This window comes from Populus trichocarpa, chromosome 10, assembly GCF_000002775.5.
Source record: "Populus trichocarpa isolate Nisqually-1 chromosome 10, P.trichocarpa_v4.1, whole genome shotgun sequence".
Taxonomy (NCBI): Eukaryota; Viridiplantae; Streptophyta; class Magnoliopsida; order Malpighiales; family Salicaceae; genus Populus; species Populus trichocarpa.
In genome coordinates, this window is record NC_037294.2 from 21,756,830 (window position 1) to 21,783,399 (window position 26,570).

General features: G+C 36.7%; 4 protein-coding genes across 5 annotated transcripts; all 4 read right to left on the reverse strand.

Moving 5' to 3' along the window:
- Nucleotides 1-662: 662 nt before the first annotated feature.
- On the reverse strand, nt 663-7,472 carry LOC18102779 (uncharacterized). Its single transcript, XM_024611219.2, has 12 exons — nt 7,044-7,472; nt 6,594-6,658; nt 6,385-6,490; nt 5,842-5,913; nt 5,658-5,717; nt 5,422-5,551; nt 5,157-5,341; nt 4,847-5,031; nt 4,088-4,215; nt 3,067-3,332; nt 2,077-2,320; nt 663-1,612 (listed from the first exon to the last, which is right to left on the reverse strand). The coding sequence occupies exons 1-12, from the start codon at nt 7,431-7,433 to the stop codon at nt 837-839; spliced, it is 2,607 nt and encodes an 868-aa protein (XP_024466987.2). The 5' UTR covers nt 7,434-7,472; the 3' UTR covers nt 663-836.
- A 3,387-nt stretch (nt 7,473-10,859) lies between these two features.
- Nucleotides 10,860-11,885, reverse strand: LOC7477170 (germin-like protein subfamily 3 member 2). The gene is made up of 2 exons (XM_052456257.1): nt 11,226-11,885; nt 10,860-11,192 (listed from the first exon to the last, which is right to left on the reverse strand). The coding sequence occupies exons 1-2, from the start codon at nt 11,790-11,792 to the stop codon at nt 11,142-11,144; spliced, it is 618 nt and encodes a 205-aa protein (XP_052312217.1). The 5' UTR covers nt 11,793-11,885; the 3' UTR covers nt 10,860-11,141.
- Nucleotides 11,886-19,057: 7,172 nt separating this feature from the next.
- Nucleotides 19,058-21,267, reverse strand: LOC7477169 (germin-like protein subfamily 3 member 2). The gene is made up of 2 exons (XM_002315403.4): nt 19,995-21,267; nt 19,058-19,244 (listed from the first exon to the last, which is right to left on the reverse strand). The coding sequence occupies exons 1-2, from the start codon at nt 20,598-20,600 to the stop codon at nt 19,242-19,244; spliced, it is 609 nt and encodes a 202-aa protein (XP_002315439.2). The 5' UTR covers nt 20,601-21,267; the 3' UTR covers nt 19,058-19,241.
- Nucleotides 21,268-21,412: 145 nt separating this feature from the next.
- LOC7477168 (ACT domain-containing protein ACR12) lies at nt 21,413-26,089 on the reverse strand. Of its 2 annotated transcripts, none has more exons than XM_024611279.2 (10): nt 25,831-26,089; nt 25,317-25,374; nt 24,287-24,397; nt 23,583-23,677; nt 23,387-23,471; nt 23,167-23,226; nt 22,402-22,457; nt 22,170-22,275; nt 21,994-22,062; nt 21,413-21,716 (listed from the first exon to the last, which is right to left on the reverse strand). In XM_024611279.2, exons 1-10 carry the CDS (start codon nt 26,013-26,015, stop codon nt 21,654-21,656), a joined length of 888 nt encoding a protein of 295 aa, XP_024467047.1. In that variant the 5' UTR covers nt 26,016-26,089; the 3' UTR covers nt 21,413-21,653. The 2 variants fall into 2 exon arrangements, with proteins under 2 accessions (XP_024467047.1, XP_002315438.2); XM_002315402.4 differs by having other exon boundaries at nt 24,287-24,409; nt 25,831-26,088.
- Nucleotides 26,090-26,570: the final 481 nt, after the last annotated feature.

A 26,570-nucleotide genomic window follows, 5' to 3' on the forward strand; every position in this document is an offset into this window, starting at 1 on the left:
ATTCTAATCCTACTATTTTCAAGAATTACACCCTAAACATTCAAATGAAAATCCTAAGTCTTAATCATAATTATGTAGTCTAACTTAATAGGTTAATCTGAAAAATTCATGACTCAAAGTCTAAGCTGGATATGGTTTTAATTTGAATATAAAAAAATATTGACTCGGTAAAATTTAATTAACTCAACCAGGATTTTAGTGATATGATTAAACTAGCCAAACTTAATCTAACTCTGAGTAAGTGAACTCCAATAAATTTTTTTTATTAAAAATAATTAAACCAGGTTAACCCAATAACATGTAATTTGACCCGATGATCTTAACTCTTTTCCATACTAGTCCCTTGATCAATCTAACAACCATATTCTTAACTATTAATTGTCAAGTGAGTTAATGGTGTAGATTCGTTAATGTTACTTTGTTGATGGAAAATTTTGGTCAAGCTGTTCCGAGATGATGAACCCAACCTGAAATTTTAGGTGTCGGGCAAGATGAAAGCTTTGACTAGATTATGAGCTTGCTAAGGTTAATGTAAAAAACAGAATTAGTGGACATCTGATGGAAGTGGAGCTAGATTTATAAGAAAACTCCAATAACATGTGTTGTCAGCATGTCATACCAACAGAAAATATTGAGGGAAAGAAGAAAAACAAGCAAGCTGCTTTCTGGGAAAGTTGACAGTTATCATTTTTTTTCTTTGATTGTTTTTGGACCCACAGTTCAACAGCTTAGTAGAAACTGAAACATGAGGAAAATTTCGCATTGCATCACTCAGCTTGATCCTTTTTTGATTGTTACAAGATACAAATACATTGTCAACACTCCTATACTAATTCCTAATCAGAATCTGGATCAACATCCACAATATCAGGGAGAGAATCAGTTGGTTGATTATCATCTTCAATAGCAAATGTCGTACCTTTCTGAGCACTTAAGGTTGTTGTGTTTCCATCTTTGGTGGCAAGCCCGTCACTTTCACCTGCCACAACGGCTTGCACTGATGCCATTTCAGTATCCCTGGAATTTAATGCATCATCTTTCGAAGCAAAACTTGTCAAGTCCACGGTGGTAACATTTGGATCACCAGTAACAGTAGGAATGGAGGCACCTTTGGAAGATTCCTGATGCTGCTCCATGGATTCTTGCAATTGCTGTGAGTCAACCATTGTTTCATCACCACGCCTCATCTCTATGTCTGCACTAGCAGCTGCTGGGCTGTGCCCATTTCTCCGAGGACTTTTTGCACCTGATGAACCAGCCACGGGAATATTTTCTCCCTGTTGAACCCTTAGAGTTTCAGAAGGCCTTTCAGTGTCCATACTTTTACCCACTGGAGCCTCTGTTTCCTTGCTACTATCCAGCCAACTCTTATACAAATCATCATCTGAATCAGAAAGGCCATGTCCTGTGTCCTGCACGCCACTTGAATATGGGTTACTGTGCTTCTGGGCAACAGAGTATATATTCTCTGGGAATCTGTGGTTAACTTCATTGAAGGAGCTCGCAGAGGGAAAATCAGCCAGCGGAAGTGCCCGGGGGTGTATAAGCACCTCCAAGGCTAGGAGTGCGTAGGCACAAAATTCAGATACTTTTGTTCCAATTTCTTGCCTGCCTGCAAAAATCCAACATCCAACAAGATTAGCAACAGGTTATAAGCAAACCATAAGCATTTGTGAAAAATTAGCTAGGTTATCAGCAAGTGGGCTTTGTGATATTATCATGGCCTAAAGCATTAAATTGGGTTACAACTATGAAAGAACCAAAAGGACCAATCAAAATTATCCATGAAACAATGCTGCCATTGGAGCTTCTATCTAGAAACGAGAAGAAAAAGGTTGGAGCAGAACTCTGTGTATAAGGAAAGGGGGGAAGGTAGGGGCTTAGAGTAAAAAAATGACAGAGCAGTCATACCACTTAATACAGCTAGTTTATCTTGAAATAATTTAAGCACTAAATAATAAACATATCACTTGAAAAAATAATTGAGGATCACAGCTATTCCATGAAGTCATCCTCAAATGCTGTTTACAGGATGATGGGAAAAAATTGAATTTCTATAAATTTGACAGGACTTACCTCTACGGAAAAGCTCAAGAGCAGGAGCTAAATGTGGGGGACGTACACCAGAAGGAGAAAGGAGAGATGCCAAAAGTGCATGTAATGCTGCTAACTGTAAATCTGAGCATGTTAGGGTTGATTCATTGGGCAAGAAAGTTTTGCTTTCATCACTAACCCATCCTTCTTTACAGGATTCTGTTGCAATAGTTATCAAAAGATTATCAACTTTTGAACGCCAAGACTCGGATCTCAAACCGCCACCCTGTCAAAAATTATTATAAATCTTTAGCACACCAATTAAGTCGACAACAGTAAGAAGCAGCCAAAAGCTAAATATAAATGATTGTGGAAGCAAAGAAAAAATGCACATGATGGATACTTTTGCCTTTTCTTCCGAGTACATTGTAGAAAGGATAATGAAGATGTGCCTTATAACTCCAATATTACAAGAACATTTTATTTTGAGAGGGTACATCTTTCTACCATTAAAATATGTGGGAGCAGTAATTTTCACTCACATCCATCAACCAACTCATTGCTAAAGGGTGTTTGGATGACAATTTTATATATTCTGGATAGTGATAATTTGACTCAAAGAACAGAGTACAAAGGGATTAGATATGGGTGGATATCTTAAAACCCATTTACTTAAAATCTATGACAATTTTTTTAAGTCCAGTGATTTAAGAGGACATTAAAGAGAAAATTGTGAGCTTGAGAAAATAATTCTACTGAGAAATAAAAGGATTTGATATAATCAAACTTAGTGCAACCATACCCATGACATTAAATGTAACACTTTGATGGTTAATGTATTTGGTAAGGGTTGACAAAAGCTAAACAGGTGAGCACCCATTATTGGCTAAAAGATTCGTAGACACTCAATCTATTTTGACCCTATCCCATGCTAAACCATTTTGCAATCCAAGAAAGGTTAGACTAAAGCACAAAAAGTCAGCAGCTTGGTAGAATATTAAGCACTCATCAAACAACATGCAATAACCATACCACAGTTAGAAGAGTTTCCAATGCCCCGAGTGCAGCTATCTTCACAGAAATCGCTGTTGGACGGTTCTTGGATGTTTCCACCTCCAAACCAATTCTGTCATGGAGCTGTTCAAGAGATCCAGTCGCACCATGCTTTCTCTTTCTGTGTAAAGGTGGCAGCAAAAGTTCGGATTTTGCATTTGCATGAAAAGATGTACCATCAAGGATGGGATTTAAATCATGAAGAGAGCAGTTGACAACTTCTTGTGCAAGATATATCGCTATTCCTGATCAGAATATGACTGGAAGTTAGCAGCGGCACCACAAGTATTTCAATGAGAAACACTGGGTCTTTTAGAAAAGAGTTAATGGCTCAATGCATGAACAAAAGCTACTCAAAATGGAAATCCAGGGTCAAATGCTCACAAAATTTTCATATGAAAATAGTGAAGCATGTTATATGCAGAGGGGGCAGGTTAACCATCCACCATCTTATTATGGAAACTTGAGAGAGCTTACAGCTAGGACAGAGACACTTTCAAGGCACACTTCCACACCGTTCTCTCTCCCTTGATATTCTTTTCTGTGAGCAACACATTTACACACATCGAGATGGGGGGGAGTCATGCACACTCACACTCTTAAAGGGCCCTAGGCTTTTGTTTATGAAATATGGACATAAAAAGGGGTGGAGAAAAGCACACATGCTCGAGTACAAGAGAACCTACCAACATATTTCCACATGCACCAAATGGAATCAAAGAGAAAAGGATTTCCAACTGAATCTTATATTTTATCACATTATATGACAAGAAAATATCATAATATTGTTTCTTGTTCTGCCTTTCTTTCAAGAATCTGAAAGATTTTCCTGGTACTCTTAAGGACAATCAGTCCTGAACTTCAACCATATTTGACCATTGATGTATGATTTATTAGATTCTTTTGAATTGAAAATAACAACAAAATCTATATAGTTAACACCATAACAGATATATATCAGACAGGAAAGAGACAAATACTCTTAAAAATTGCTACATACCAATACCCATGGACATCAACAACAACTTTGTGATGGAGTAGACTTTTATCCTTAACTCTGGTAACTCACATCTCTTAAAATATTCTTTAACAAGCCTCACAATATATGCAGCATGTGGCAATAGTTGACTGCAAAATGGAAATGACATAATGTGAGATGGTTAATATCAATAATAACCAAGATTGATAATGAAAAGAACACTGTCAGCATTTACAGGTTCAGGGAATGGAAAATCACATTCTACATTTAGAAGACAGAAACCAAAATAACAGCAGGCATAATTAGTAGCACAGTGCACCACATAAAGTTCTGGAAAGTGCCAGAGTTTACACATGCATCCAACTAAATAGGACCCTGTTTTGGGTACTTAAAGCGATTGGCTGGAAAGAACAAAGCAATGGACAGGAACCTTTTCCCCGACTTGTTCCATCAAATTAACAAAGCAAAACCTACAAAAACCTTTTCTTCTTTTAAAGCTGTTGTCTTTAATTGCTGCTCCGGATACTTAAGCAATGTGCTTCTTCAAGTTCAGGAACCATTTGGTCTTGAAAGTTGCAACTCAGCGTAGTCAAAGTCTAATCGAAGTGAACTACTTTTTTATACCTTCTCAAACCCAAAAGTCCAGAATTTCCCTACAACTTGCCCACAAAGAACAGGAGGTAGGTTTGCCAAATCTGTTGTGATATAAACACAATTGTAGACCCGTTACAAAATACAGCACAGTTCCTCCAATTAGTGATGAGAAAATACTTTGTTTACCTGCGAATCCCCTTTATGACTGAAGCAAGAAGTTCCAAAGCATATGAGTGCAGAACTGGAAGTTCAGAGCAAATGAACTCTTGTTCTGCTAAAATCACAAAGGATGATGTGGTTGGTGACAATGAGCCATTGACCATCAGCACTCTCTCAACAAGGGCCAGTAATGAGCGAACAGGCACTGAAACCTGTTAATCAAACATACAAGATTGATTTATTTCCATACCCAGTTTCAGATTTAAATAAGCAACAATTAAGAATTCCTCTTATGAATAAAAATATGTCATAACAGTCATCAAGCACACAACAGTACCTGGACAGGATATGAATTTGTAAGCATTTCACAACAGCTAAGCATGAACATAGAGATACTACACAGCTTGGATCTCTTTCTTTCCTTGTCTGAGGTATCCTCTAACAACTTTTGACCCCATAAAGAAGGTGGAGGAACTTCTCCTGGCGGAACCAATAATCTAACAGCTTCATCCCATTTTGTTTCTGCAACATGTGCAAGCACATTTACCACTTACCATCACTGAGACCAGCAAAAGCTCAACCAAGAAGGCATTAGCACATACCTTCCTCTAGACCGGTGAAGATTTCAGTTAGGTAACCATTTACCAATAACAGAACCTTCCTCATTGCTGAAATCCAGCTATCTTCATCTCCCTTTGATTTGGGAAGCAATGCTAGGCAATGAGCTAGCTTCTGGATGATGAAAATTAAACAGAATTTATTATGTTCATGTCCATGCCCTGATCTGCTTATCTTATCAGATCCCAGGGACAGTTAGAGAAAGGAAGGAAGGAGATACCTTCATCAAATTTACACTGAATTTTCCTGAAAATATTTTTGATGTAATAGCAGCTTCGACCTACAAAAGTACTGACATCATTATATCACAACACGTTATCCGGCCAGAAAAATATGTTTTTGCAATTGCTATCCAGTTAAAAATGCTACCTGGCTATCCCAGGATGGAGAATTATGGAACTTACACTTTCATGATGACGCTGAAGTGTAGCAGGAAAGGAAGATATAACAGTGCATAACAGATGAATTGCTCCTTCCTGCACACCTCTCACAATGAGGTTCATATATGAAAATTCAAGTCAGAAAAAGAAGACTGCAAAATAAATCAACAGACAGCATCAATCCTAGAGATGGATCATGATCGTGACAGTGTGCTAAAATGCAACTTATAAGGTATCCATCAACAAACCCTAATCATAGATTGAGACTGATTTCATCCTCAAACTGAAACTAGAAAGCGAAAGCGAAGGGGATACTGCTTTGTAAGAGATCAAAATCAATCTCTTCAAATATCATAGATCATGAGCGTGAGCAGATTGGGGTTTTGAAGAAAAAGAAAGACACAGGTCTCAACAGAAAGGCATCAAATCATGTTGGAGGAAGGGAAAATGCCCTGGCAGCAGAAAGAATTGGACACCATTGACCAACTTGAAAAAAAATAAAACTAAAATAAATTAGCTTTCAGGAAAGCAAAACTTGTTGTGTAATGAATTAAAAACCCAGCTCACCAATACAGCCTCTGAACTATCCTCATTCAACAGCTTTAAAACAGGTTGAATGACTTTTCCAGAAAGTGAAGTCCCCTCCTTTTTCACATTTGGAAATCCCGCCAACCTATTTCATCAAAGACAATACCTTCACAATTTATAACAATAACAACAGGTGGCACTAACTAAATCAAGTCCAGACCTCTCAAAAAGGGCTTAAAGTTTTTTACCTTGTGATCAAATCCGATATCGAGGTACAAGCAGCCACCTTCACAAACTGAGAATCCCCTCGTGACTGTTTAAAACATAAACATAACAATTCCAACATCAAATTAAAAGTTCCAAGCACAACCAAGTCTTTCTTTAAGAACAACACTGATTTTACAAAAACCTTCCCCAATACCACATCCTGAAGTGGATTAGGAGCACCCACCAACAGCATCCACTCATACAATGGATGAAATTCCAAGGACATGCTTTTGCGAAGAATCTTTCAGTAAAATTAGCATCGAAAAAACTAAATTAAAAGCTCCAAACTGTAAAGGCTGAACTAAAGATCATTTCTTTGACATTCAAACAAGTATCATTTTCTTTCATTTCTCAAAATATTAAAAAAAAAAAAAAAACAGAAACCCCATTTCAAAATTACCAACTTTAGTTCAAAATTCTTCTTGCAATACCTGAATATGCGTTAACATTTTATCAAACCAAGCAGCATAAGACCCCAGAAACCGGTCGGCATTACACTCTTGACACGTCACCCCCAACAAGCAAATTCCAGCCCAGCATTTATCTGGTGTGGTGGTGGTTTTACTGATAAGAGACAACAAGCGAGTGACCCAATCATTGACGGAGGACTTCCACCGTTCGATTTGTTTGTTGTTATCAGTGATTGAAGGCTCTGATAAGAGTTTGTGAGACTGAATGCAGGAGATAATACGGGAGAGTTTTGATGGAGAATCAAATGGGATTTTATCGTCAGGGACATCTTCTTTTAGAAGCGTACGGATCATACGAGGTTTTAATCCGACGTCGTACATGTCCTTAATCACAGTTTCTGAAGTCGCCATTTTCGAATGAAGCAAAGAGAAGACGAGAGGGGGTTAGGGTTTAAGGATTTTGGTTTTTATAGGGACGGAATTTAAGGGGGGGAAATTGGACAAAGTGGGCTTGAATTATGGGCTGATATCATGGGCTACTTGGCTGACTAATAGGCACAATAATATAGGGCCTCATGGTATAAAATATAAAACTTCATCGTTGCCGTATGGGGACAAGAACATATTATCTTGTATTTACTGTTTAAAAAATTATATAAAATCCATTTCAAAACTATCTTATAAATATATTTATTTTATATTTATATTGTTTTTTCAATAAATATATTTTATTTATTTTGTATTTTCTTCGTAAATACTAACCAAAGACTTGACTTGGTGATCACTTAGGCTTAAAACCTAGGTTGCTGAGTCGAGTGGATTTACTATAATTAATCTAATTTTTTAATTTTCTTTAAATCTCTTTCAGTAAATAAAATCAAGTTTTTTCACCGACCCGATGTGAGACAGGTCTTGTAACAATTGTTTGTCGATTATTTTTTTTTCTTGGACGAAAAAGGAATTGCCTTCACCGTTATCTGAACCAATTGAATGGCAAGGTCACTAAAGGTTAGATAATGCTTTTGACCTAGAAAAGAAGATGCAAGAAGTATAATGGTGCTCCAGCATGCTTGCATGCGTTCAATTACTTATATATTAAAATGTTTGGGATTTTCACTCTATATTTTTTTTAATTTGATTCTTAAAGTTTGTTTTTGGGTGATGAAGTCTTATTTAAGAAGCAATTAATTTTAAATTTTTATGAAAAAGTGGGATTGGAAGAGAAATGATCAAAATGAAAAATACGGCAAACATGATTGATGTACCATAAGTTTAAAAACATTCACTTTGGTCCTCCAACTTAAACAATCACGCAAATTATACAATTTAGGTTCCTCAAAATTGCTCCAATTCCATTTTGGTACAACGATTTATTTTTGTTATTTTTTAGTTCCTGGTTGAGAGAGGAGAGAGAGAGAAGGGTTGTCAAATTCCAATGGTAGAGGGAGAAACTTGTTGTTGGCACCAATTTAGGCCACCAAAATGAGGGATGCTTGTGTCAAATTATTCCATTTAATGAAGGGAGTTTATATTAGGTGTTTTTGTACCTTAAAAGTTCGTGAAAAAATAGATATGAGCTCGAGTTGATTTTCAGTTTCCGGTTGAGTTCGGTTTTGGGGCTGTTTTTTGGGTTTTTTGAGGCTATAAATGGGTTTGTCATGATTTTTAGGGTGTTTTATAGGTGTTGTGAGTCAAAAACGGGTTGCAAAACAAGTTCTTGAGTCAAAAAAACATAGGCCCTGATTTTTCGGCCACCACAGTGGCCGAAATTTAGGCAGGTTGCCAGACCCAAGGCGTCTGGGTCTGGTATGACTACCATGAAAATATAACTTTAAAGAATGCAATTGAAAAGAAATAAAATGACGTGACCTGTTAAAAAACTAAAAACCGAAAAAATAAACAAAACCTCCTTTCTTTTATTTTGTTCAGAAGGCCTCTTTTAAATAATATTGATTTTTTTTGTTATACGTTTAATTTTCGTAGAGGTTTTCCTAGTTCATCTATGGTTTTGTTTTTATTTTTTATATAGATAAACTATGTTTTTGAAAATAAAAAATATTTATTTTTAGATGATATTTTTAATATGTGTAGCCTTACATGTTTTTTTTTTCTTCTTATTCAATCAATTTAATGTTCAATTTTTCAAGATTAAATATTTTGATTTACATATGTCTCTTAGTTTTTCAAGTTTTGTTTTTAAGTGTCATTAATAATTTTTTATTTATTTATTGACGCACATAATTCTTAGTTTATTTAATTACATGTGTTGCATAAATTTTTTAATTTATTATATTTTTAGAATAAAAAACATATTAAAAAAACAAACATGTATATATAATTTTTTATGACCCGCAGGTAGCCAGCGATCTTCTATACAGGGGGAGGAGGAGGATAAATGCCTTTAACTAGTCTTTTGACGTTGAAAAACACCACCATTTATGTGCACGCATGTATATGGCCTTCACGCCGGCTTGTCAAGGGTACCCAGCCCTTTCAACCACCAAATCTGAAGCATTGGATATAGTGTTTGGTAAAAAAGTGCTGAGACAAAAGGAAAATCCAAAGTTTAAATTACTACTCACACTGTTCTTAGTCTTCACAAGGATAACTGACAGAGACTGACGTTAATCTGGTGAAATAAGTTCGAACAAAAGCACTTGACGGGAACGGTACGTTGCTGGAATTTTCCATGAGATTTTAACCTGAAAGTATGAAATCTTCTACTGTGGCAAGTGGTGAATTGCTGCATGGAATGTTAGTTGCAGAATCTGTATTGGCTATGCAGAAGTCTTGGACTGGATGGGGTCAGGAGCTGATGCAAGATATGGATCTGCTGTAACTGGAATGTGTGTATAGCCTAACAAATATATCCATGAATCAATAGACAAGTCCAATCGTAAGAAGAGGCCTAAACATTGTAGATACATAAACTTGATGGACAAGCTCATAAATTTTCTATACGAACAGATGGATCAAATTTGACTTTGCTAGCTTACTCTGTAAAGATCTCTAAAATCAATCCTGGAAGATAATGTTTCATCAATTTTCATTATTTTCTCGTTAAATTTTGACCTTTTGGCTTAATTTCAGATTTTGTGCTATTTTCCCATCTTATTATTTTCTTTTCCTGTAAAGGTCTTTCAGCAATAAAATTATGAATAAAATTCTTTTATCGAGACTTCTTTTTTTAATTCTATAGTTCTTATTCTTTGAATCCTAATCTTTGGTTTCGCGGTGTCATAAGCCAAAATGACAGAGCCTTGGAGGAGAATGGCAAGTAAGACCGTCACCTTTAAGGCCATCGTTTGTTCTCCTGTTTTTCGTGTATCAGAACCAGAAGTGGTGTTTCAAGGACTTCGATCTGTGGAATTCAATAATTAGTATAGCTCTCACAATGGAAGATTGCGCAAAATTTAACTCAATATACAGTCCTCAGAGCGTATGAAATTTTAGAAGCCAGCATGGATATATAATTCTTGATAACACCATGCACGGTATATTACTTGGGGTAAGCATCCAACGGAGGACCACATCAGTAGAGTCGGATTCAGCCATGATACTCCTTCCAAACATATATTCTCTCAACGCTTTCATAATTAATAGCTATTAGTTTCAGTGAAGTCTTTTATCCCAAAAGGTATAGAACAGTACTGAACATGAATATTTTGTTTAAACTAATTAAGCCTTATGATACACTTGCTAAAATTGATTATCTGTAATCGTTGTTTTGTCCTTAATAGCGTATAGTATTTGTTCTTTAATAGTTATAATACAGCTTTAAGTGACGTTTAGTGGAATTAAACTTAACCGGCACTGTGAACTGACATAACGCTTCAGTAAATTTTGCAATACAGATGATCCATTAAAGCATTCATCAATTGCATTATTACAAGGCTGCTTCGGCGCGATCCACCAGAAACAACAACTTGGAACAGAAACCAAGCTACTAAACTTGATTCTTCTAATACAGCTTAAAACTTTGGACTTGCAAATACTTGCATTCAAATATAGCAATAGAGTCTGCTACAATCCCTTTATTTAATGTTTAAATTACCACGATCACATGGTCTCGATCGATCGTCGGCAGGTTGATTGGCAGAAACTTATTGCTTTGATCAGCTAATTAAAGCCAGCTTCAGCCTTTCCACACAAATGTAACTTTCCCCTCACCTTGGAGATGTCCTCCGCACTCAATCCATAAACCTTCTCGAAAAGTTCTTCCTTCACTTCACATCCAAATGCCGCAGTTGGAAACATCGACTTTCCAGGATTTTCGCTGTTATAGATGCCCAGGAGTGTTCCTTGTATTTCTCCAATATTCTTATGGAAGTGCACTAGGCCCCTTGGAATTACAATCACGTCACCCTGTTCAATCACCTTAGCAAAAACTTTTTGCTGTGAATCAATAAACCCTGAATAAAATGTCCCCTCCAGCACACATACAGCCTCTGTTGCTCTTGGATGCGCATGAGGCAAAGCGAAACCACCAACTTCAAAATCAGCACGAGCAAGTGAAACACCCTGTGTTCTTAGTCCTGGAAAGTTGTTTACATTGACAGAAAGTACTGCTTGCCCTGTTTCGCTGAAATTTCCTGTAGAATTTAAACCGGAAAATATGAAATCTTCTACGGTGACAAGTGATGGATTCTTGCATGGGATGTAGGTTTCAGAATCTGTAACGGCTATGCAGTAGTCTTGGACCGGGTTAGGGTCAGAAGCCACAAAGCCAATGAAGAGAATGACAAACAAGATTCTCACCATTAAGGCCATCGTTTGTAGTCCTGTTATCTTTTTCTTGGATTAGAAGCAAAAGTAGACTTTGATCTGTCGAATGCTCCTTAAATACTAGTATAGCTCTGGCGGTGCAACAGTACCCTGAACAACGTACCTCTATAGTTAATACATGTTTTAACCCTCGTGATTAATTTTGGGATTATTTAATTAATTAGTTTCCATGCATGCATCATAGCGACCAACCTACATATAAGTTAAATTACAGCTTGGAAATCTTCTGGTTACCTGATATTTTATTTTTTGAATTGTTCGAGCGAGATATTATGTGAATTTCTAAATAGCAGGTCCAAGGCAGGCTGGCCGTTGGATTTTTTAATTAGATTAGAGTTTAGTGTAAACAAATCCAACCAACATGATTGCCTGTGGATAGTTTTTTTTTTTATTATTATTATTATTAAATTAGAGCATGTGAAACACTTGAGTTTTTAGAAGGTTGTTCACATCGACAGTAATGAATGCTAGCCCTGTTTCGCTGAAATTTCCCCAAGAAATATGAAATCTTCTACTGTCACAAGTGATGAATTCTTGCACGGGATGTGTTGGAATTTTTTTAAAATTAAACATGGCTAACGGTTACATTTGAAATCAAATTTAAGGTGGGTTAAACTTAAGGTTGTTAAAAATGTTTTTTTAACATAGCATGAAAAATATAATGTAAACTCGGATGGTAAAATTGCAAGAAAATTTTTTAAACTAATTATATATTTATAATTCCAGTTAAAATATTAAATTACATTAAAATCTGATAAAGAGTGTCAACAATATTATAATCAATGAGTGATCTAAATAAAATGAGAGGGATAGATAACATGAATCAAGAAGTTAATGACATGAAGAAATAAAATATTTCAGAATAAAATTTATCAATACAAGGGGGATCACTGAATGGTATGAAGTAAAGAGAAAATTTAGAAGCAGATAAAAACATAATGACTCCACACACTTTTCCATTTACATTAGCAGGTATAAATACAAGATTGAAAGGCTTGAGTTAAGCCTGAAATTCTGTTATTCTATAACTAACTACAAGCTATGAATTGTGAGCTGTACATGATTCAAACATTCAAATTAAACTTGAAGGAGTTGATTCTGTTGGATGAGGATTTTATGGAAGAGCTAATGACTTTCCTTATATGCCCCCGCAAGATGGAGGTACCATCAGTAACACCAATCTTGGATCTTAAGGTTTGAAAACGGCGGAGTGGGAGAGGCTTCGTGAGTAAGTCTGCAAGCTAGTCTAAAGTATGAACATGATTGACAGTAATGCGACCTTACTGGACAAGATCAAGAACAAAAAGGAGATCGATTTCGATATGTTTCATGCGAGTGTGTTGTACTGGATTTAAGCTGAAGTGAGTTGCACCAATATTATCACAAAAAACTTGGGGAGGATGTTGTAGATGTAAGCCAAGTTCTGTGATTAAGGAGTGAAGCCACACTGTTTCAGAAGTGGCAGCAGCTAATGCTCGAAATTCAGCTTCTGTAGAGGAACGGGATACAGCTCTTTGTTTGCGTGCAGACCAAAAAATTGGATTGGAGCCTAGAAAGGTGATAAATGCAGTTGTGGAGACCTTTGTATCAGTGTTGGCAGCCCAGTCCGCATCAACAAAAGTGTGTAGGGTGAAGGGGTTGTTTTGTTGAATAAGAATCCCATGGAACATTGTTTGCTTGAGATACCTGAGGATTTGTTTTGTTGTAGTCCAATGACACGTTGTTGGTTTGTACATGAATTGGGAAAGCCGATTCACTGCAAAGGCAATGTCAGGTCTAGTCAGGCAAAGATATTGCAGTGCCCCAATAACTCTTCTATTCTCTGTGCTATCGGCAGGGGCTGAACCATCTGTTAAAACAAGTGGAGTGCTGGTTGACATTGGAGTGCGAATGTCTTTGGCCATATCCATAGAAGTTTTAAAGAGTAAATCTCGTATGTACTTATGTTGTGAAAGGAAGAGGCCCTTGTCTGTAGGAATAACTTCAATGCCAAGAAAAAAAAATGGAGATGTCTCATGTCTTTGATAGAGAAGGTGTGACTGAGTTTGTTGATGATGCCAGCTACAAATGTGAAGGCATTTCCTGTGATAATAATGTCATCAATGTACACAAGACAATAGCATAAAACACTGTTAGAGGCATAGATGAATAAAGAAGTGTTTGTAGCTGAGTGAACGAATCCAAACTGCAAAAGAGCATCCCAGAGAGCTTTGTACCACTGGCGGGGTGCTTGTTTCAGTCTATAAATTCTTTTCTTCAGGTTACAAACATAGTCAGGCTTTGATGTATCTTTGAAGCCTGGAGGTTGATGCATAAACATTGTTTCTTCAAGACTTCCATGAAGAAAAGCACTATTAATGTCAAGCTGCCAAAGTGACCAACCATTCATGACAGCAATAGAGAGGATTAAGCGAATTGTTGCTGGTTTGACAACTGGACTGAATGTCTGGGAATAATCAAGGCCTAGTCTTTGGTGGAAGCCTTTAGTAACTAGACGAGCTTTGTATCGGCTGATGGTTCCATCAGAGTTTCTTTTTGTTCGAAAGACAAATTTGCAGCCTATAAGATTTGGACTGTCTGCAGGAGGGACAAGTTCCCAAGTTGCATGATTAAATAATGCAATGATTTCTTTAGACATGGCATTGCGCCACAGTGGATTTTTAAGGGCTTGACTGACACATGTTGGTTCAACTGATTCATGTAATGGATGCGTGGTAGTAGTGTGAAGTTGTTTGGGAACAAAGATGTTGTTCATAGACCGAGTAGTCATGGTATGTTGCCTTTGAGATACAACAGGAGCTGAAATAGTTACCTGAACCGGTGAGACTGTTGTTATAGTGTCTGAATTCAAGGTAGGGAGAGAGAGCTCTTCTTGAGGGGCGGTGGAGACTGGTGCTGAAGGAGCTTGGTTGGCTGGTGTTACAATCTGCAGCAGTGGTGCAGAGAGAATAGGAGCGACAAGTATGGAAGACTCGAAAATGGACTGGTTTGTGATGTTCTTCAGAGGATAAACATGTTCATCAAACGTGACATGCTGTGAGACATATAAACATTGAGTAGGTAAGTGTAAGCAAAGATAGGCACTCTGTGTAGTGGAATAACCAAGAAACACACAGGGGATAAATTTTAGCTGGAACTTATGTGTGTGGTAAGGTTTTAACCAGGGAAACATAAGCAACCAAATGATCTGAGTTTGAGATAAATTGGAGCTTCTTTGAACAGAGTTTGAAAAGGGAAGCTGTGATGAAGAATAGGAGAGGGCAACCGATTAATTAGATAGGTTGTCGTTGGAAAAGCATAAGACCAAAAATAGGAAGGAAGATTGGCGTGACTAAGAAGTGTTTTGCCTGTTTCAACTATATGTCTATGGCGACGCTCTGAAACACCATTCTGTTGAGGAGTGTGTGGAGCTGTGGTGTAATGGCTGATGCCGTGAAGAGTAAGAAATGGTTGAAGGGCGATAAATTCTCCGTCATTATCAGAGTAGAGACTTTTGATATTAGCATTAAACCGATTTTGAATCATTTTATGAAATTAAGGAAAAATGATTTTAACATCAGATTTGTTACGAAATGGAAAAAACCAAACATATTTCGTGAAGTGATCAATGAAGATCACGTAATATTTATAACCTTGAATGTTGGTTTGTGGTGATGGTCCCCAAACATCGGTATATATTAAATCAAAAGGAGCAGAACTAGAGAGGCCATGTTTATGAAAAGGCAAGCGATGAGATTTATTGATAGAATAGGAATCACAAACATGAGATATAGAGGAATTGCTGGAAACTGGAAGAGAAAAGGAGGTGATCATTCTGGCCACAACTTTGGAAGAAGGATGGCCTAGGCGCTGATGCCAGCCATTTATTGATGTGCGTTCATGGACCATTGCAATAGGAGTGGAGGCACGGAGATGAGGTAGAGGATAAACACCATTCTCACACGGGCCTTGAAAAAGAGTCTTTCTCGTCCTCTGATCTTTGATAAGAAAACAAGTAGGATGAAATTCAAGAGACACATTGTTGTGTTTGGTAAAATGATGGACTGAAATCAAATTTTGGTTGATGGTTGGAACACAAAGAGTGTCTTAAATTTGAAAAGTGCGTTTAGGAAAAGGAAGAGTAATAGAACCTGAGTGGGTTATTTTCAGACCTGAACCATCTCCAATGAGCACTTCATCTGTGCCATCATATTCAGAATGTAAGTGCAGATTGGATACTTGAGAGGTGATGTTATGGGATGCTACATAGTCAATGAACCAGTGCTGATCTGGACTGGGAGAAGTAGTGGTGCGGTTAATTGTAGCCTTCTTGGTGTGTAACTGAGGACAACATTTGGCAACATGGCCAAGTGGATCACAGTATTGGCATTTGGGGGTATATTTTTTATGTCTGAAATAGCAGGGTTGAGATTTGGAATCATATTTATGTGTGGCTGTATTCAGAGATGACCGTGGTTGTTTTTTTTAAAAAAAACGAAGATCCTTACGCTGAGTGCTGTGTGCTGTGACAACCAGGGAAGGAGGATTAATGTCCAAGCGTTTGAGATAAGACTCATGACCTATGAGAAGGTCATGAAGTTCTTCAAACGATATAGAAGACTAGTGGGTACGAATAGGGCTACCATTTCTCTGTATTCAGGACCTAAGCCATTGAGAACATAGAGAGTAATGTCATCAGCAGAGAGAGGGGCATCAATGAGAGCAAGTTCATCTGCAATAGACTTGACAGAATAGAGGAATTATGTGACAGTGTGTGTACCACGCTGAATAAGAGTGAGATCCTCTTTGAGTTGCATAACTCGTGTTCTAGAACGACTGGCATAAAGCTTGGTCATTTTGTTCCAGGCTTGAGAGGATGTTTTGGAAGCGGCTATGAAAGGTATCACAGAATCAGACACCGAAGTGAGGATAGCATTCAAAATTAATTTGTCTTGTCGAAACCAGTGAGTATAAGCAGCAGTAGGTGTTGCATCAGGATTCGTGGATGAAGGGCATGTGAGTGTACCATCGATATAACCATATAGGTTGTAGCCGAGAAGGAGTGACTCAAATTATGCATACCAAGAGGGATAATTTGTTGGTGTGAGTCGGGTAGTGATATGCTGGGTAGCGTTAATAGCAACAGGGGAAGGAGTTGAGGTGGCCATTTGCAGAAGCGTAAAAAAAATCAAAGGAAAACTCGTTGGAGAAAAGAGAGCTCTGATACCATAAAGAGAAAATTAAGAAGCAGATAAAAACGTAATGACTCCACACACTTTTCCATTTGCATTAACAGGTATAAATACAGGATTGAAAGGCTTGAGTTAAGCCTGAAATTCTGCTATTCTATAATCGACTACAAGCTATGAATTGTGAGCTGTACATGATTCAAACATTCAAATTAAACTTGAAGGAGTTGATTCTGTTGGATGAGGATTTTATGGAAGAGCTAATGACTTTCCTTATAGGAAGTACACAATAACCTGGTGACAACTTGGTTATTCCCATCACAGCAAGTCCTAATGGATCCCTTTTAGGTTGCAAGTTAATGAGCCCCTAAACAATGTCTAATACGCTAGAACAAATTTAAATTAAAAATAATTACTCAACATTAAATAAATAAATAAAACAGTATAATAAAAACAAAACTCCTTTATGTGGCCTGAATCTTTGATTTTCGCATATTCTTAGCAGATTTCAGTCTTGATTTCAAACACTTTGTTCTCCCTCGTCTGGATGAATTACTGGGTCTACCATATATGGTTGGAAATATTGAGATGTCTAGTTTTCAGCCCAACTTGAATCGCAGCAAAATTCCACCTGTAGCTTCGGATATGTCCAAACAGTACACGAAGGTCTAGTTTTACAGATTCGACAGGATTCATTCGGTAACTTTGACCATCTGAAATAATATGTTCTCAAACTCCATTTAACCTGAAAATTTACCATAATATAGTTTCATGTCTCTAGTGTTTCCCTGTAAGATTTCAGGTCGATCCAATATACAGTTTGAGAGATATATCCGATATCGCAAAACTAGTTAACAGACATTTTAAGGTCAAATTTAAATCTAACTTGGTTCATATCACAAATTTAATAAACTCATTAAATCATACTGATTTTACACGAGTTAAATTTAATTTTATTAATTTTGAAGTTTTTAATCTGATTTTATGCATTATATACATATTTACTCATATATATTTTTCGAGTAAACTCGCGAACACTCACTTTAAAATTAAAACTGAGGAGAAATTTGAAGTCTTCTACAGTGACAGTGATGAATTCTTGTCTTGCTCGTGGGATGATGGTTGCAGAGTCGTGTTCAGAAGTCTTGGACTGGGTCAGGGTCAGAAGCCAAAATGACAAACAAGATTCTCATCATTAAGGCCATTTTTTGTCGTCCTTCCTTCTTCTTCTTCTTGGATCAGAAGCAAGAGTAGGGTTCCAAGGACTTTCATCTATCGAATACTCCTTAAGCAGTACAGCTTCCACAGTGCCCAAAATGTACCTCAATAGTTAATTCACGAGCAGATGGCACAAAACCATGTGATTTTTGAGGAAATTTGGACCACCTGGCCCATAATTATCGCTTTGATTTCTTGGAACTCCTTCTTGGTCAACACTATTTGTCTTTTTTACTGGTAAGCATTGACAGGAGCGTGATGCATCAACAGAACACAAATAATCAATATTACTTTCCATGTTCGATCCTTTGAAATGTAATCTCAAAGATATTAAACTAATAAAAAAATTAAAAATCACGTGTATTGTTAAGATCGATGTGGAAAATCTTTTCAGGATCTTGTTTTTCTGATAGATATTTTCTAGTTAAAATCGAGATTATATTTTATTTCTAAACGATATTAAGAAGATATTTTATTTCAATTTGATATATCTTGATTCTTTTAAATGCTAGTTGGAAAACTTGAATTAAAAATAATAATGCAAACCATCAGACTAACCTCATGAATTCTTTTATAATTAATACGCTATTTTAAAAATTAACAACCACCTTAGATGCTAATGAATACCAATTAAGAGTTGTAGTTTAATTAATCAGGTTCTGAGTTTGCTTTTTAGAAATTATTAGTTCGAGTTTTATAAATTTTAGGGCCACTAAAACTTACATATCGTTAACATCAGAATCCATAAAATTAATCAAGATATACACAATCTATCCCAGATATTCACTTCAATCTAAAAAAAAAAAACTAGCTGGCATATCCAAGCCCTCAACCTTTCTCAGTTCTAACACGGAGACAACCTCTGCCGCTCGTGGACGCGAATGAGGCTTATCGACACCACCAAGTTAAAGTTCAGCACGGCCAAGTGAAGTACCTTGTGTTTTAGGCCTGGACAGTTGTTCACTTAGACAGGAAAGGTTGCTAGGAATATTTTCCATGAGATTTTAACCCGGAAAATATCAAATCTTCTACCATGGCAAGTGATGGATTACTGCACGGGAGTGAAAAAAAACAAACCAGAACATAAAATGACAAGGTTTAACCTTCAATCTAGCATTTAACTCATCGCAGTTAACCTTTGTCACCATGTAAATAGATCATCATTGATAGAAAATTACTATATATGGAAGCACATTTGAAATTTTTTATCATTGAACAGCTTATCTTAGATAGAATATATAGAAAGATATCTATTTTTTTTATTACATAACACTCCTAGAACCTCTAAAAAATATTTAGAATTTCTATTTTATTATAAAATTAAATGACAACTATTTTTATATATTTTTACTTTTTTTTACACGTAACCTCATCTCGGTGTCCACATGCGACATGAACAAGTCCTTGCCCCCTACTCATTGAACTGGATTCGCAACTTTTCATGACAATCAAGTTTGTTTGATTCAAAAGGGAAGCATCATTAGTTGGCTATCATAAAGGTGGGATGAGATGTGCCAAGAGGCTTTGATTTGATTCATTATGGAAATTAAAACGTAGATCTAAAGATACAACGTTAATCAATTCTTCAACTAGTTTATGTATAATCTCTGAGGATCCGCCAAAATTATTTCTACCAAGCATTTCGATTCTTAACATTGTGAAGTTTGAGAGCCCTTCTTGAGCAGATCGAGAAAGGAACTACTGGTTTCAACATTACATGTTTAATCATAATCCGTTGAACCTAAGAGCGAGCAACAGCTAGCCTTCAGTCTTTCTAACACGAAAGAAACTTTTTCCTCACCTTGGAGATGTCCTTACCCTTCAACCCAAAAGCCTTCTCCAAAAGCTCTTCCTTGATTCCACATCCGAATACCGCAGTAGGAATCTTCATCGATCCAGGATTTTCGCTATTAAAACTGCCCACAATAGTTGCTGGTTTATCTCCAACATTCATCTGGAAGTGTACTAGACCCTTTGGAAACACCATGACCTCACCTTTTTCAAGCACTTTAGCAAAAACTTTGTTCTGCGTGTCGACAAATCCTGAATAAATCTTCCCCTCGAGCACATACGCAACCTCTGTTGCTCTTGGATGGAAATGAGGCACATTGACACCACCAGCTTCAAAATCTGCACGAACAAGTGACATGCCTAGTGTGTTCAGGCCCGGGAAGTTATTCACGTTGACAGGAATCGATGCTAGCCCCGTTTCACTGAATTTTCCATGAGATTTGATCCCAGAAAATATGAAATCCTCTACTGTGGCATCCGATGAGTTCTTGCAGGGGATGTTGGTTGCAGAATCAGTATTGGCTAAGCAGAAGTCACGAACTGGATCAGGATCAGAAGCCAAGGACACATAACCTTGAAAGAGAATGGCAAAAAAGACTGCCACCATTAAGGCCATTGTTTATATGTTTTACAGCACTCTTTTCTCTTGGATCAGGAGAAGAAACAGTGTTTAAAGGATTTCAAAGATGGCCTTCACACAATAGAACAGTAAGCAAAATGTACTATACTTGCTACTGTTCAAGACTGAAAACCAAGTATAATATCACTGGTAGAGAATGAGTACATATTTGCTCGTTCACGTACATAATGGTGTGGATCCGCACCTTTTCTTTACAACGAAGTCTGATTGATTGCTAAGGGAAAGAGTACTAGTTGGCTCTCATAAAGAGTGTTTACTTTTGGCTCTTTTTTTTAGGGCTAAATTGGTTAAAGATGGGATGATGAGCTGTTCTAAGGGGCTTAGATTCATTACAGAAAACGTATATCCAAAGATACAACAGTACTCCATTCTTCCACTAATCCCTGTGCTGTGCTCCAGCTGCTACATTAAGAAGAAGAAGAAAAAAGTAAATAAAGCCCCACATTACCCGCAATACTATGCATGTCTTTATGAGGATCTCGGTCTAGAGAACACGCTGTCTTGAACGATAAATCAAGGTCATTAAACCCGGTCTAACCTAAAACTTAAATCATAATTGGTTGAGTTAAACTAAACAGTATCTTCTCAAGGTTAAAACAATATCTTTTTTTATCCTCCCACGTGGTTTAATAGGTTAATGGGTCACCCAGCCCACCAACCCCGGGTTACTGGTTTTAGATCGACTCGCCGGCCCTTGGATCAAACGCTCAAGCCATTTGCGTGCATCTGCATCTGACACAGAATGCTTCTTCCAGAAATTTAGAAAGGAGCAAAACGACGAGCATGAATTATTGGTTTCAACATTCCATGTTTTTTCTTTCGTAATTGGCTTGATCCCATTTTCCGGGTCGACAATAGCAGGGTTACAAGCATCTTTTCAGAACATCCCAGCTTGCAGTTATGGAACATGATCACATAATATCTCGAAACATACAATTCACAGGTACAAGAAACATGAGCTCAAAGGCGATGTGGTACGAGAAACGTTAAATTGGGTCTACAATCGAGAATGGCGGTTAACCTCTGGTACTAATAACTATCAATATCTGTTTCAGGCCTCCGAAGGTAGTAACGCAAACAGTTCACCAGGACCTGCAGATTCAAAAAAAAAAAAAGTGAATAAAGTGGTAGACATCGTATGAAATTGAAAGTAAACTATGCCTGGGATCTTAAATTAATCTAGTTTTGTAAAGATACAGCACGTTCTTGTACAGATCTAGAAGATGAGCTCATATATTAATTAATTATAGGATTCACTTTACAATTGTAGGAAAACAGGGAAAGAGAATTCGGAATCTATACATAGACCAAGACAATGTTGTTTCCTCCATAATTATCAAACAACCATTGTTGGAACCCAACTAATTACCTGAGACAGGGAGCTGGTCAATGCTGCCCCTCTGTAGCTGACATGAAATTTATCTTTGGCAACTAGTCCCTGTGAGATGACAAAGATAAGTTAATTAGAAGAGAATGCAAAACTAAGATTCACCTGATGGTGTGTGTGGCATCAGGTTGGGGAGAGCGAGCGAGTAAGAGAGAGACCTCTGTATCAATCTCTGCAGATTCAACATCAATATTGACATCAGCAATGATTTTGATTATTTCTACAAGTAATCCAGGTCGATCTGCTGTCTCGATGCAGAGCAAGCTGATTAAAAAAAAAAAACTCTCAATTTAATCTGTCCCAAATGGTAGGTTATTAAAGATGAAAATTAAAAGAAGCACATATAACTTGTGAATTAGAATACTAATAAACGTTAAAACAGAAGCAAACCTCCTCTTAGGTCCGTCTTCTTTGACATGCACATGAGTTGTAATATCAACATCAAGCTGCAATAAAGGAAATTGTGAATATAAATTCAAATTTTGTAAAGTCTACTGTAGCACATGCAAGGCATCTACTAATCTAAGAACAGATCTTCACCAAAAAAAACTTGATTTAGATGCTAATGGTGGAGATTCAATAGAATATATACTTCAATCAATGCAATAACCAAACCTGACAGAAGCAAATACACCATATTAATCAATTAAAATTAGAGAAGCGTCTGTACAACATAACTTAATAGCATGCCAACTGCAATCAGAAAGCATAAAGACCCTACAGTTCGATAGCTGAACAGCAATTGAACTTTGCTAGGATATAGTTCAGGGCACACCACAACAGTTACTCAATATGTGGACAAATTATAAACGTCAAAGTAAACAGGTACACAAACCGGAAGCTTCATGCTTCAGTTGGCTCTCCATGACAAACTTTAATAATATTTAGTATATATATGCACCAAATAAAACAATATTAGTGTGTGTGTGTGTGTGTGTGTGTGATTGATTTAGCACATGTGCGCAACTGATCTTGTTGCAATGGCAGACAGGCCTCTGTTATGCAAATATCCAAAATATAGAAGATCAGATGAGGATAAAACAAACCAAATCAATCTGACAAGAAGTTCATTAAGCTAAAAATAAGCTTTCATGACGTCCTGCTCTCAATTATAATTACACGCGCACGCACACAAAGAGACTGGTATAGAAGCACCTTTTTCTCTGGAGCTTTTATTCCAAAAGCCTCGCCCATAGCAAGTCGCTCACTAGATTCCTAGCAAGAAGGCAAACAAAGAATAATTTATCACCATGAGAAATGTAAAGAAAATATAACAGAAATATCTCTAATATCTACCCACAAAAGGCCAAAAAAAAGAAAGAAAAGATGAGGAAGAAGAAAGTGATGGACCAGGGTATCAATTCAGCATACATACTGGATGGTACTTCAAAAGATTGTTGATGATGGTAAGTCGAATTCTCTCTAGCATATCAGGATCTTCAACCTTGCGACCAGTGTCCCTGGCATAACCAAGATCAATCTCTAAATGCTAAGACTTCCAGTAAAACATTAACACAGGGTAATATCTGATCCAAGTACAGGGGCAAAATATATTTTAAAAGAAAACTCACAATCGTGTAATGAAAAACTTAGTTTGTTTGACTGGTCCATCAGTGAGAACAGTTCCCTTTGCCACATCCAATCCCAAATGTTTCAGGGCATTCATCTGTCCCATGACAGAACAAAACAAGTTACAAAACCTCCAAATATTTTCAAGCAGCACATCTGATATTAGATGAAGGCAAATGCATATTTTTACTTCTTGAAAATAGCAATCATATGCAGGCATTTGGAGGTACCCCTGATGGTCCTAAATACACGAGACTAACGTTAAGCAGTGGCTTTGGCTCAATAATCATCAAAGCAATTGGAGCATCTCTGCTTGTTGAATTCTGATATACAATAACTACATTTTCAATATATATGAAGATTACACTGCCTCAGAAGCAAGTCTCTTCTGGCATTTCAAGGAAATTGAGCTAAGAGGCTGCTTCTGGGCCGCCTCATCTTCAAAAAAATTCACCCTTTAAGGCGATAACTCCCATCTCATGTATAATAATAAGAAAACTGAAAGATCATTTACATGACACCTTTACAGCCCATCCTCACATGAAAGACAATCAAAAGGCCAACTATGTGATGGTGGTGGGTTTGGGATTAGAGGAGGGCTAACCATCTTACGTGTAGCCTGCACTTTCATTTTGGTGTTGGCAGTGTTGGGACTAAAAAAATTCAAGACCAAAGAGGACAGAGTCAGTTAAAAAAACTACTTCACCGTATCAATAAGAGCTCCAAGACGATCTCCAAAGCTGAGTTGCACAATTGTTGCATCAGAATCTGAATCTTGATCTATCAGAACTACTGGCATGGGAACCAAATCAGCATCCTGCTCAGATTTCTGAAATTACTGTTAACTTGTAAATTTCGCAGCAAATTCTAAAGCCACTTGTGAACTATTGCATACATTTCTGCTACCGATTATTAACATATGTAAGTCAACTTCTCAGTTCCAAATGTTTCATTCACACACACACACACACACACAAGCATGAAAAATCTGATATTGAACTCTATCTACAGTAACTATTTCATAGCAATCTCGATTGGACAGCACGGTCCGAGTGATGAAGAGTTCAATTGGACACTCAAAACTCACAGAAACAATATACTTGAGTTGAAAATACCAAAAACAAAACTCCTGGTTTTGATGAATTGCAGAAACTATTATTAGTCCATGCTTATAAATTTCATCAAATAAAGAACAGGATTAAAAAATTAAGCCCCAAGACCAGTAATAACTCAACCTGCAAAACCATGTAAAAATGCCTTTATCGAACTTCTTTTGTGAGCCCCGTGGACGAAGACCACCAAGCTAGCAAAACAGTACATAGAGGGAATAGACATCAATATCCCCTAACCGAATCACAATTTTTCCGATGGATAGCTAAAAACAAAAATCTCTTTTTCCATCAGAAAAACGAGAAAACAATCAGAGAAAAAAATCCAGAAAATCATGACTGCGGTGAGAATTATCAACATTATTTTCACTTTCACCTACAGGAACATTGACCACACAAGACATTTATCACAATAAATTCCACTTGCAGGAACTGTTTCCTTCAACAATTAATCAATCCTATAAACAACATATATGTATGTATCAAATACAATCCTGCTTACATGATGACAATGCTATACTAATTACCCTATTTAGATTCATTCAATAATATCTCAGGGCAATCAACAATAAAATAGATAAAACTACATTCCACGCACGAGATGGAAGGAGGAAAAAAGTAGCTGACCAGTGAGGTTGAACTTGCCGATGCATTCAAATCATTGACCGAAGCATATAAAATGTTCCTGCATAACACTCAATCATCGATAAGCAACGAGAAACACAAATTTCCGATCAGCTAAAAAACAACTTAAAAGATTATCGTATTTTCATGAGTTTAAAAAAAACGCAGAAACGCAGATAAAGAAAGGGAGTAACAGATTGATAACTGAGTCTTTGATATTTATATCTAAATTTATTAGAGTGGAAAAATAGCACAAAAAAACTAAGAAAAATATCCACTGTCGCTTGCTTTCAATTTTTAATTTCTATAAACATCAAAAAAAACTCCAAACTGCATATTAAAAAAAATCTCAATGTTTCTCGGTAACCAAACAGACCGCTAGAATCAGTATAAAAAAATAAAAAAAAAACGACGCGAAAAAAATGAAGCTAACAGGAAGTAACAGGTTCTCGGAAACCAGTGTTGTCGGTGTATCCAAACAGGGAAGACGAGAGAATCGGAGACTTTTTGAGCTTACTTTTTCCTCGAGGAACCGATTACTCCAATTCCAAGCTCGGAAAATTTGTTACGAATCGGAGAGAAAGTGAAAGCGGACCGCTCATGAGGAGAAATGATTAGAGGAGTGGAATTGAAATCTTTAGATCCATGGGGAATTTGAGAGGGTGAAGAAGAAGAAGAGAGGAGACTGTTAGCGAAGGCCATGGAAATAGTTAGAGAGAGAGATCGTTTTTTTTTTTTTTCCCGTATTTGTTATGACTTATGAGTTATGAGTGTCTGTTGATGATTGCGAGTGGGTTTTTATTTGCAGGAAGAGGAAGGTGAGTGAGGGTGGCGTCAGTTTGGTGGGGGCCATGAGTGGTACGCCAAGTAGGATTGCGCGTGTAATGGGGCAAGCCAAGATATTAGGGGAAACTTTAGTTTCGCACCCTTACATGTAATAACTTTCAATTTCAACCCTTATTTATTAAATTTTTAATTTATTTGTTTTTGCTTTTGTTTTTAACCTTGAAATCATAATTATTAACCCTATCCAAGTCACAGTTATTATAAATGTTTGGAATTTTAAAAGTTCTTTGGAAAAAATTTAAAAAGTATTTTTTAAAAAAAATTAATATTTTTTTTGATGTTTTCATATTATTTTGATATGCTGATATTAAAAATAATTTTTATAAAATAAAATGTTATTGTTTTAACAAAATCAAAATGATAATATTTTAAATAAAAATTAAAAAAATTATTGGAGTTGGTCTAGTTTTG

Bases quoted from the DNA above. Each gene is read 5' to 3' on its own strand.
- LOC7477170 (XM_052456257.1), bottom strand. From the start codon at position 11,792: ATGGCCTTAATGGTGAGAATCTTGTTTGTCATTCTCTTCATTGGCTTT. The intron at 11,193-11,225 runs GTTTATGGATTG...GACATCTCCAAG, and splicing joins AGGAAGAACTTTTCGAGAAG to GTGAGGGGAAAGTTACATTT.
- LOC18102779 (XM_024611219.2), bottom strand. From the start codon at position 7,433: ATGGCGACTTCAGAAACTGTGATTAAGGACATGTACGACGTCGGATTA. The intron at 5,718-5,841 runs GTAAGTTCCATA...GTACTTTTGTAG, and splicing joins TTCAGCGTCATCATGAAAGT to GTCGAAGCTGCTATTACATC. The intron at 5,032-5,156 runs GTACTGTTGTGT...TTTGATTAACAG, and splicing joins CAAATTCATATCCTGTCCAG to GTTTCAGTGCCTGTTCGCTC.
- LOC7477168 (XM_002315402.4), bottom strand. From the start codon at position 26,015: ATGGCCTTCGCTAACAGTCTCCTCTCTTCTTCTTCTTCACCCTCTCAA. The intron at 23,472-23,582 runs GTGAGTTTTCTT...TGGTTATGCCAG, and splicing joins AAGTTTTTCATTACACGATT to GGACACTGGTCGCAAGGTTG. The intron at 22,063-22,169 runs GTCTCTCTCTTA...GTCATCTCACAG, and splicing joins CTGCAGAGATTGATACAGAG to GGACTAGTTGCCAAAGATAA.
- LOC7477169 (XM_002315403.4), bottom strand. From the start codon at position 20,600: ATGGCCTTAATGGTGGCAGTCTTTTTTGCCATTCTCTTTCAAGGTTAT.